Here is an 11700-nt window from a genome sequence, read left to right on the forward strand (position 1 = left end):
TGGATACATCACATCTGATCAATTTACAGACAGGTAGTGTATGGTCTGCAACAGATATATGCTTTTTGTCATTCATTCTGAAAATACAAAAAATGCCAGATCCTCTCAGATTTTGTTCCTCTCAGATTTTGTTCGGACTCCAGTATACTTTTACATGTTCTTTCTATGTGAAACATTTAACTGTAATATATACTTGCCATTGAAGAGCTTACCGACACAATCACACCTGGGTGCAAGTGTGTGGTTTTAGCTTGCTTCTGAGTAGAGAAAATAAAAGTATTTAAAATACACGGGGTCTTAATCACTAAGATGATTCAGGAACCCCAAATTCTTTTAATGAAATGTACTTACTTCTAACAAAACAGTAATAGTAAAAAAGATAATGAGCAGTAATAAAAGAAGAAACTCTTTCTTAACTTGTCTATGTCCATGTTTATATCTTTTACTTGCTTAAGCTCTTTCCAAGAGGTATGACCACAGCTAGCAGAGCTCTAGGTAGCCACAGTATTTCAGCAAAAAGGTAAGTTACCCATGAAAATGGCATTTTAACCAGTTTTCCATTATAGAACATATCAAACGGTTAGAGCAATCATTCCATTTTGTCAGAACAGCAGGAACTCTACTTCCTTTCAACACTCATGAGGTTACCACGCATCACACTAAAAATAAACACAACCCCCCCCCAATCTAAATAAACATAAAAATAGACTTTCTTTTATGAAGCCATTATGGTTGTGAATTGTGAGGAAACAACTACAGATGTAAAAAAAGGTCAAAAAATGTGAAACATGCTCAGATCTCTTTAAGGATAAGAGACATTTGGGGACATAACATGTTTTAATGGAGCTAGATCTTCTTCTGTTACTCTTTAAAAAGACAGCAAAAACCTCAAGATATTGCTAGTGCAATAGCATCCACATATAAGATATGTGCCTGACCATCTATAACCTTATTCTACAGTAGTACTACCAAGCCACCAGATCTCTCATTTTATCACATTTTAGGAAATAATGTACTAGGGGGCCTTTCTACACATACAGAAAGATTCCATTGACTGAAAGCTTTGACAACTAATCCTTTGCTTAAAAATAAATATTTTGAAAAAAATCTACCACTTAATACCATCTACTATTCCCAGAAAACAGACAAGCAAACACCCACTGCTCTGAGGATGACAACCCAATGTCAAAACTGGATCACTTCATACCTCTAAAGAGAAATCAAATTAACTCTCACAGTATACAATATACAATGTGTGTGTGTGTACATATATATCTACACACACATATTCATATATATGTATATAAAAAGCATACATATGTATGTATATACATACAAGCATACATACACATATATACTAGTATGCGTGTATATATATATGCATGCATATATATATGTATGTATATATGGTGCTGCTGTGAGATGCATAGGCAGAAATTCCAGCACAAGGGGGATGACACTCAGTTCTATCTTTGTATTTAATCAGATATACTGCAAAACAACATCACTCACATGGTATTGCTAATGGTTGTTACTGAACCATAAAAGTATTGAGATAATAGTAGCAGGAAAGGGTAGGTACTTTAGTGAAAATGTGATTATAGGGAGAGTATTCCCATCTCTAGAAACTGGTACCACTGCAGAACCTGGGAGTGCATTGGGTTCATCTTGGTACTTGGTATATAAATGTTATATTGGACAAAAGAGGGGGAAAAAGCCAATTCTCAGTACCTAAGTCATCTCCACCTTTCACATGAATTTGACTACATGATTCGCACTTCCTAACACCTCCTTAATTTGACTAATGCAATTCTTTTCCCCCTAGGAAGCTCTGTGACCTTAGAAAGCACAAGCTGATTCAGATTGAGCTGGTTTCCCTGAAAGAGTCCAATGAGAGATCTCTCTTCTAAAGTCAGTGTTCAGTGTGGAAATAGTCCTCAATATTGAGACACACACACTCTGGGACTATGTTCTTCCACATCACAATATCCTACTGCAGTAATGAAGCCACTGAACAGAGTTCCTTGTGATGGCAGGAGTCAGCACACTGCACAGAAGCCTGTCCCAGAACATGAATCTCACAGCCAGATGCAGTAAAAATGTCCCTTTATCATTTTCACACTTAAAACATCCCCACTTCTGTGTACACACCGTCCTTCCCTCTTTTCCCCCTTCAAAATGAAGTCCAAAAAACCCCACAAGATGACAGAAGAAGCATTAGTGTTTTAAATTCGGGAATCAATCTCTCCTATATGACAGTGAAAGTAACCTTGTAAAAACATGCTTTAAAAAACACACCTTGTAAAGCCATTGGTTTGGCTTGCCAGCAACTGAAAGACTCTTTGGCCCACTTGACAGCTAAAACCCAGCATGTTTTATTTGGTCTTCCCACAGAGAAGAGACAGCAGTCAGCTAGTCATTCAGCATGTCGGCCCCCTGCATCCTTCCCCCCCTATCAATACACAAATCAACTTCTGCATAGCTCTAGACCAGCCACTGCAGGAGCTGTCTTTTATCCAGCCAACAGGCTATACAAGAAAAGATGCAAGAGGAAGATAAATGTATTGCAACGTGGCAAAAGCAGAGCATGGCCCACAACTGAAAAACTGATTAACTTCAATGGTCCGTTCACCTGTATCAGTTATACCTACTCTTGTAGATACTATCTCCAAGTGTTTGCTATGTTTTATTAAATTGTTTTTTTTTTACAAAACCCAACAATTCTGATGAACAGACAGAAAACTATACAGGGCAAGTAACAATTTCTTAATGCACTACAAGATTGGATTTTCCATCAGAAAGCAACTCCGCACATAACACAGGCATGAATGCCTAGAACTTACAACCTGATATAAGGCAAGAACATAGTAGACAAATATTATAGAAGTAGCAAAAGTCTCCTGGTCCTAAACTTTCCTGAAAATCTGACATAACAGCAGTAACCTGTCACCTCCAGTGAGGAAATATAGAAATATTTGCCTTGTTAAAAATAAAAATTTCTCTTAGAAAGGAAATACATTAGGGGAATCCAGTCGAAACTACTTTTTTTAACAGGTTGAAGGGAGATGTAAAATATTTAAGATATATTTCTACCATTTCATAAGTCAGCCTAAAAATCTGCAAATCTGTCTCTAAAACATTATCTCCCAACCGTGAAACTAATAAGAGCTCCAAACTAATTCTTGCACAGACAACATCCAAATAAGCTTTTGACAACACAGAATAAAGACAGCCTCTATTTTCCAACTCTTGCAACAAATATATGTATCTGTAGAGCTGAAACTACTGGAAATGGGCAGTGCTAGCAAGAAACTCCTCGGAAGGCAAATTCATAATACCTACATAATAATGACTTAATCTTGGCTCTCCTGTCACATCTTTCTGCTAGACTTTCTTAATTTGGAAAGCCAAAGCTAACTGTCATTAGTGTGGGCTGAGAAGTAATTTTGGTTTTGTTAAAAAAAAAAAAAGAGATTTTTTTTAGCCCCTCATTTTGAATGTATAACTTAATTTTCCAAAAGACCAATTATGGAATAAATTGTGATTATTGTAAATTCAGTGTGCAGAAGGATACTCCAGCAAAAAAACCCAACAACCCAAAACCATTCTTATAGCTTCTCTTTGTTCCACCTCTTATTTTTACTAAAAGTTGCTGGTGTAAGTTTTTTTGCTTTCTTCATTGATAATTTATCCCTCATTTTAAACATAGCTATTCTCTACAAGTTCATTTTTACTGTTCTACATTTTGCTATCGGTTTTTTGTTTTAATGCAAATGGTTTTATGTTTTCCTATTAAAAAACAATCATAAAGGACTAAGATAGTCTTTTTAGAAAGAAACAATTTCCCCTCAAAGAGGAGATTCAATCACAATATCAAATTTTCCTTTCACAGTTTATCAAGCATTGGTGCTTAATCAGTTATCAGAACGTGCAAGCTTTTTTACAAACGTGATGTAATTCTAGGTTAAAACAGTCAAAGCACAACAATGAAACTGCTACATAATATGTATTCTTTAAGAGTATGTTTAAGATGGCTTTCTTCCCATTTTCAAATAGAACAAGAACAAAGAAATTCCTCCCTGTTTACTCAGTGTAAGGCATATGACCATTATCATTCGTTAGTTCAACAAGGATATTAGTTAGCTGTTTTAACACTACTTTACATCTAAAAATGATCTGTTTTCATATTTATAAATTCTGACTTCCTTAATCAATTAGAAGTAACATTTAACCTAAATTCTTTGTCAATTTCTTCATCCCAAACAGTGCATCTACGTATCTATAGCTGTACCATTAGCTAATAATTTGGCAATTATCTCTTGTAGTAAAAGATTAGATGCTGATTGCTGCTATGAGATTTATTGAAATACAACAATAAAAACAAAAACAATTTAAACTTTGCTTAAGGTACAGTTAAGGCACCTTAAGAAGGACAAAAGCACTCCAAAGAACAATCTGGTTTGGCATTTCTTTCTAGGTCAAGAAATTCTTATTGCAAAAGCTGAAAAGCAGCAATTAAAAAGGCATTACAAGTTCAAAAACTTGAACACGGTTGCTAGGTAAAAGACATGCCAAATATCTTAACTATGATGTAGGTGTGCCTAACTCTCAATTTAGTTTATGACTACCTGAAGAAATGGCACAAAGTTTATGACTGGCTACAGAGAGAGTGCTTTCCTCCACTAGCTAGACTGAAGCATGGTATTTAGCTTCTTTGTGTGGGACTTAGATACTCTGATTCATGTGTGACATCTCTCTGATTTGAAGATCTCTATCATCTCCTGTATTATCTCACCTCAATGACGAAATAATGAGAATAAGAAGAGAAAAATTAGTTAAGTTCTGTCTATATTTCTTTGCCTCAGAGAAAAACAGTTTCAAACAATAGGTGTTTGCACATAATAGCCTACTTTCTTAAAAAAGCATTTCAGGAAGTATTTTTAGATCAAATGATTTGTCTGTACAATTCACATGCAGAAAATTTACCATTTTGTGTCTTTTAATAAGCAAACCTAGCATAAAACCGAAAGATTAATGAGAAAAGCTAACTTCATTGCATGTCAAATACTTAATTCTGGAATTACATTGAGATTGGGGATGTCTGGATCAAAGTAACTGTAAAGCAATAGGTAAGAAAGATGGCAGGCTGATTATGAAAGATCAGGAATGAACTGTTAATTTATTTACCTTTGTAATTCCATCAAAGCTAAAAAATTGCATTACTGAAAAGAAATTCACTTGCACAGCAGGAAAGCTCTTGAACCTAAGATCTAAACCTTTTTCAAATGCACAAAGCGATCTTTATTAAGCTATAATTATTTCCTAAGTCTCTGAGAATGTTCTACTTTACAAGGGTTTAAGTGACTGGTAAATCAACATCCCACACACCACTTAAACCAAGTTGACACTTGTTGCAAAATTTCTTGTCCAGAAGTTAAAAATCAAATACGTTATCACAAGCTGAGTTTTTCCACAGGAGTTAGTAGTACTGTGAGAATCCTTCTCATTTCTTTTGTGAAAGGGTGAAAATAATTTTATATGCATTACCTCTCTTGTCAAATAATGTCCACAATTACTTCCATTAACAAATTTCCAGTACAGTGTGCATTTTCCCAAATGATTCAAGAGTTCATCTTAAACTGATGTAAAGAGAAGAAAAAAAATCATTGATCTCAGTAATTCTTCAAAAACAAGTAAACTGAAAGCCTGATTTTAAATCTACAACAATAACCTGCCAGATAACCAAAAGGCAACACCACACAATACCTAAAGAGGACATTTTCCTTTTATATCATCACTACATTATTTAGTCCAATATCTGAATAGAGGAAAAAAGGTGATAAACTGTTGCATACCTGTGGAACTTTTGTAGAACTGTCTCTATTTGCACTGCTAAGAATAGCTCCTTGTGTGGCCTGCCCTCACCTTCGAAGAAGGCTACGTCTTGCAGTAGTTTCATTTCTCAGATTTTTAATAATGCAGCAAAAGTAATATGGAAAGAGGTGGCTTCTTATTGCACATAAGTAAAAAAAATAGCACAGATTAAGAAGTGACAAAGTGTTTATGTGCACTAGGTCTCCTTGTTACATGCTAGCACACAATTTAATAGCGTATTTCTCGAAACTTTCAGCTGCAAGATACTCTATTGTATATTTGCACTGCATATTTTGTTCACTGGCTGAACAATAAAGGGATATAAGAACTAGAATATTGGAGACCTCAGTCAAGATTCTGTTGGATAGCATCACAGAAGTACTTTGTATTTAAACAAGCCTTTGAAAAAAACCCAAAAAACTACTGTAATGTACTTTGTACGTAGGGAACTCTTTGTCCTTGTAGCTATTCCAGAGAAAGAGATTTATAGTGGATTCACTCTTGGAAATATAATGTACCTAGCAACTGCAGAGCAGGAGCACCACTCAGTGGAACTATGAGATAAAACAATACTGGCAAAGTCAAAGTTATATATTCATAGCATAGCGGTAAAAACAGTTCCAGGTAATTCTACTAAGACAAAAATCTTTCTCAGAAAAATTTTAGGTGAAAGAACTGCTAGCTTTAGCTCATATTACAGAGACTGTAATTTAAAATTCTATCCTTAATATTACTTATTTGCTGGCTCACTTTCCCACATACAATTACTAAGTTTTCATTGCTAGCATATTTCTTTTCCAAAAATACAAATTATAATTCCAAAAAGGAAGATGTATGGCCATAAACAAAACCTCTTTAAAATTTGGAACCTGATTTTTTTTTTTTATTTAATTCACAAATATTTATGTAAAGTTATGTAATGTGGAAAACAACTGCACAACCAGGCGCTGACACACTTATGACAGTTATTTCTTATGCATAATGACAAGCATTGAAGTTCATTTCTCTCCTTATCCAAAGATAGAAAAGATGCATACAAGCTGTTGACAGCTAAATTACTTCAGGACAGACTATGCTAGGTGTGGAACTTCAGATCTTGGAAAGAAAAGCCAGAAATTTTGTAACAATGCATTTTTTACTCCTCTGTATACACTGTGAAGCTTGCCACCATGAATTCAGAGTGTGGATACAATGACTTGCCCTAACAGCCCCTTTTTCTGTTAATACATACCTAGACCTCTGACAAAAGAGGGAGAGGTGGATAAAGTAGCCATGGATAAAGGTGGATAAAGGACCCATGTTCAGGAATCCTAGCAGGCTGCATCTGTCACTAGCTCATTTCAGATTGGTCATCTGGATACATAGGTTTGCAGTATCAGTTTATTACAAAAGCACTAATTTAATTCCATCATTTAGTCTTTGGAATCACAAGCATCTCCAGAATAATCACCATTTTTTCTCCCTGTGGGTAAAAACACCGAAGCCTGTTTGAATCAGATCTCAAAGTGTTACTTAGTCTCACCAGCTCATATTCAGAAATTAAATCCACACAGCTGCTGAGTGCAGCTGCCCAGGGGGATGTGACAACATTTGCTTTATGGTAAGAGGTCATGACTGCTGCTATCAACAGTTCTAGGACACGTTGGCAGGAGCCTCTCTTGCTACTGAAGAAGTTAAGAACTGAATGTTGTATCTAAAACCTGTTTTTACTTAACTAAAAATTGAGTTTGGTTTCACCGCTTTTCCTACATTTCTGCTGAGATTAAACTCTTTCCCTGATACCAAATCCTACTTTAAACTTCAGCTTCATGTTGTTATTTGGAAACCCTAGGACAGGCAATCAAAAAGCTATGTGACAGAAGCAGAATAGCAACCAAAACATCATCGATAAGATGAACTCAAGATTATTTTTTCCTAAATTTAGCTTGTTAAAGTTAACATAACTAAGAGTAAGCAACAATATATACTGATGGCCTAACTTTGATTCCACACCTCTTATGACAGCAGTGACTAGGGACACTGAATGAAGAATACACTCAGACACAAGGTAAAAGAACCTTGATTTGTTCTGACACTGCCTGCAGAATGAGCAATAAATCAATGGACATCGAGTTATCCACTATTTCAGCGATTTAACATGAGGGAAATGAGAAACGAATAGTGAATAAATAAGTAAAAAATACAAGAGAAAGGAAGGAGTAGAGATGAGTTTTTTTTTTTCTTCCCAATAAAGCCAGCTAATATTGAAGCTAAAAGATATTTTTTTCTATTAACTGGAAAAGAACTAAGAATATATTCCCTTACAAAGCTGAACGCACTATATTCCAAAATGGAGAAGTAATACAAAAACAGGTTTCTAAACCTAAATGTAAAGTTAAACCTCTACTCTTTACAATTATTTCCTACTTTCAGAAGGAGAGTTTATCACCTTTCATAAGATTTGTCAGCTGGACATTGGCAACGTGTCTTTAAAATGCCAGCTACATTTCCAGACGCATAAAATGACAGAAGAGCATACAAGATATCCCTACCTCCATATACAGCATGTATAAATGACTTCTAATTTTTCATTTCCCCAAGAAAAGCTTAAAATACAATGAAGAATGTTGGAACGTTTTGATTCTCACTATTTACCTGATAAAACGGGAAAGCTTTTTAAAATGAGTAATTAGGGAGTCTTGTGGTAAGGCCTGTGGCAAATGCAGCCAAAGTATTTCCAAGGGTACTGGGTCTGGGTGTTTTTTTCATAGCAGCCTGTACGGCACTGTGTTTTAGATCTATGCCTAAAACAGTGTTGATGCCACACCAGTATTTTATCTACTGCTGCAACGTTTGCACAGCATCAAGGCCGCCTCTGTCACTTTGCCTCCCCAGCAAATAGGCTGGGGGCGTGCAAGACACTGGGAGGGGACACAGCTGGGACATCACTTCGTTTTGTTTTGCTTGGGAGAGCTATGATAAAAGCACTGGCCTCGAGCTTAATCTGGTATTTGGGCCCTCCATTACTGCAGTCCCTTTGTGGGGGTACCTGTTCCAGGTCCCCGCCTTATGCACGGGCCACAGTTCCCGTCACGAAATACAGAACTGTGCTGGTGTGGGGTCCTCCACAGGCTACAGTGTGGCACCACATGCGGACCACCATCTTTAGAGTGAGGATCTACAGTAGATGGAATTGAGTCACAGAGAAGAACAACTTCACTTTGGATTGTAGTAAAGTTTCTGTGCATCCTAGCTAAACATGCCAATCAAAAAATGTACACTTGTAATAATCATCAAAAAGGTGTAAAGCAATCAGAGAGAAAGTTATCCAGTCAAGGTTTATTTGAATCTTTACCTTACTACACAAATTATTTTGTAATTGTGTAGTATTGTACACAAATTGAAGATTCTGAAGAGAGGTTTTCTAAGAACAGAGCTATTACTGTCATATCCGGTTAAACACTTGAGGAGGATTCTCAAAAACTAAAATTCCAGTAAATTGTAAATCCCAGTATGTTTTTCCTTTAACCCAGTCATGCATCGACGAACATTTGTGAACTAAATGATCTTCATAAAACTGTATTTAAAAATACATTTTGCTACAATTCTAATTTATAATTTGGGTCCTGAAGTTTACTACTATAGTCAGGTTAGCACAACATTTCATACAAATAGATAGGCCAACAACTAAAGTTTGTGAAGATTTGTCTTTTACCAGGGGCACCTCAAACGTTCCCTCATGATCCCTTCTCACTGAGGATTTCTGCACACTCATAGCAAATCTTCGATGCCAGGTTGCTACAGTATTGGGCCTGGTGCTGACATGTACAATGTCCACACTTATGGGACAAGGGAGTAACACTCACAGTCACAGGCTACAAATTTCTCACGGGGATGGATCCCACTGTCCCTAGTTGGAAAGTCATCCCTGCTTCTACCTAACAGACAGCAAACCCATAGTTAAAATATCTGCAGATGACAGTCCTGCCAGTATCGTAGCAGGATTCATGACCTTATTTTTCCAGAGTTCTGCTTTTCTAAACTGGAAATATATCCATATCTGGCATAATAGAAAACCCTAAATAAACCACAAGGACTGCATTTAACAATTAAAAAAAAAGCAAATACACAATACATTCATACACTTTCTTCTAATTACACTAAATTTCTAGGACACGGATTGGTTCTTTGGGAAACGTTAAAATATTCAGCACTTCAACACTACAGAATCTGCTTTGGTCACCATAATGCATTACCTGGTAAATTAGTCTTCATAATATCAATGCCAACTTGAAGCTCAGGCTCAGCTGCAAGAACTGCATAATCTCCCTGATGAGAGACATTGAAGTTGTAATTCGAATAGATACTGAATACGTTATTTGCCAGGAAAGGTTTTCCTTTTGATGTCCTTTGCAAGTGTATTTCATTCCAAGGTATGCACAACTTTTCTGCAATTAATTTCCGTATCAGCAGGCGACCAGCCTATGAAATAAAATGGAAGTGATTCATACAGAACTATTATGCTATGTGCAAAATATCTGTGGTTGCTAGAAAATCACCTCCCTAAAAAAATGTGTGTTTGTTATTGCCAATAGAAAGTAAGAGTATATTTTAGCCAAATCATTTAGATTTCTCCTTTTTATAAAAGCCTATGTCAAGTAAATTTAACCAAAAGAGTTCACCAGGCCCAAGTATAAAATACATTTGATATCACTATTAGCATAAAGACAACACAAGACCCAAAAAAAGCAGTCCCAGCCTAGAAGAATCACATGAAATAGTTCCTTCTCTACCTTATTTACTTACTCAGGATACTTTATTGCACAGATGAATACTTTTTATACCACACCGAACAGTAAAACTGTCTCAACAGCTTTCCTTTCAGTACATTCATGCGGTTACTTAGTCACTAAATGAAATACTGAACAGCTAAAAATGATGACTAACTTCTTACAGACTAATTAGCAGAAGTCTGTATTACTAATACATTGTTATGTGAGAATTAAAACCTGAATTATGTAAAACAGCTTTATTCTCTTACCCATTACACTACTGTCTTCATGTATAGTCTCCTCGAGTACGTTGATTTTGTCTCCTAATTTGACATCACAACATAAAGTTTGTGAAGTCTTTCAGAATAACTACTAATAGCAGACTTCAAACATCCCTTTCTCCTCCTAAGTGAAGGTGTAAGCAGAGCTGGCAATTAATACTTTATAACGTATTTACTTTCCTGAAACGCCCTTGCAGGGCATATTTTCCTACGAGAAGTCAGAAATTTGGGCAATACTGAATCTGCAGAGAGACAATCGCGTCCCCATGGGAAAGGGCCGGCCCCGGGGCCACGCGTGGCGCCAGAGGGGGCTCCTCGGCGGAGCGGCCTCCGCCCGCGCCCTGAGGAGCCCTCGGTAGCCTCCACCACGGCCCCGCGGAGGGGCAGGGCCCCGCCGGCGACACCCGTACTCGCCGCAGCAGCGGGGAGGGACGGGACGGAGGGCGCCGGGCAACGCGGTCCTTTGAGTCCCGCCCATGGGCTAACGCCGCCAGCCCTGAGGGAGGTGAAGCTGCCCCCCGCCGTGCCCCACCCCCCGCCAGCATGTACCAAGGCGGCTTTGGCATCGCGGGCAAAGACAAAGTGGCCGATGCGGTCCTTCTCCTCGGGCTGCACCAGCCGCGCCGCCAGCAGCCACTCCTCGCGGCAGGGGCGCCAGGAGGCACAGGGGAAGGCCCAGCGCACGCTCCCCATGGCCCCCGCGACACGCCACGGCCGGCCGCGTTCCCCAGCGCCGTCCAGCGGCAGCAGGGCGCCCACCCCTCCGCCTCAGCGCCGCCGTGACCGACCGACCG

The 11700-nt window shown here is 37.8% G+C and overlaps 1 protein-coding gene across 3 annotated transcripts in view; it reads right to left on the minus strand.

Moving 5' to 3' along the window:
- Positions 1-11700, minus strand: part of AASDHPPT (aminoadipate-semialdehyde dehydrogenase-phosphopantetheinyl transferase) — a 41282-nt gene that overhangs the window by 29051 nt on the left and 531 nt on the right. For 2 of the 3 annotated variants that reach the window (XM_076328208.1, XM_076328206.1), the window contains exon 2: positions 10110-10335. In XM_076328208.1, the coding sequence (XP_076184323.1) occupies positions 10110-10335 (226 nt within the window). Of the gene's footprint in view, positions 1-10109; positions 10336-11455; positions 11657-11700 lie in introns of those variants that run through there. The other variant, XM_076328207.1, reaches the window with a different exon arrangement.

Source organism: Aptenodytes patagonicus, chromosome 1, assembly GCF_965638725.1.
Source record: "Aptenodytes patagonicus chromosome 1, bAptPat1.pri.cur, whole genome shotgun sequence".
Lineage (NCBI taxonomy): Eukaryota > Metazoa > Chordata > Aves > Sphenisciformes > Spheniscidae > Aptenodytes > Aptenodytes patagonicus.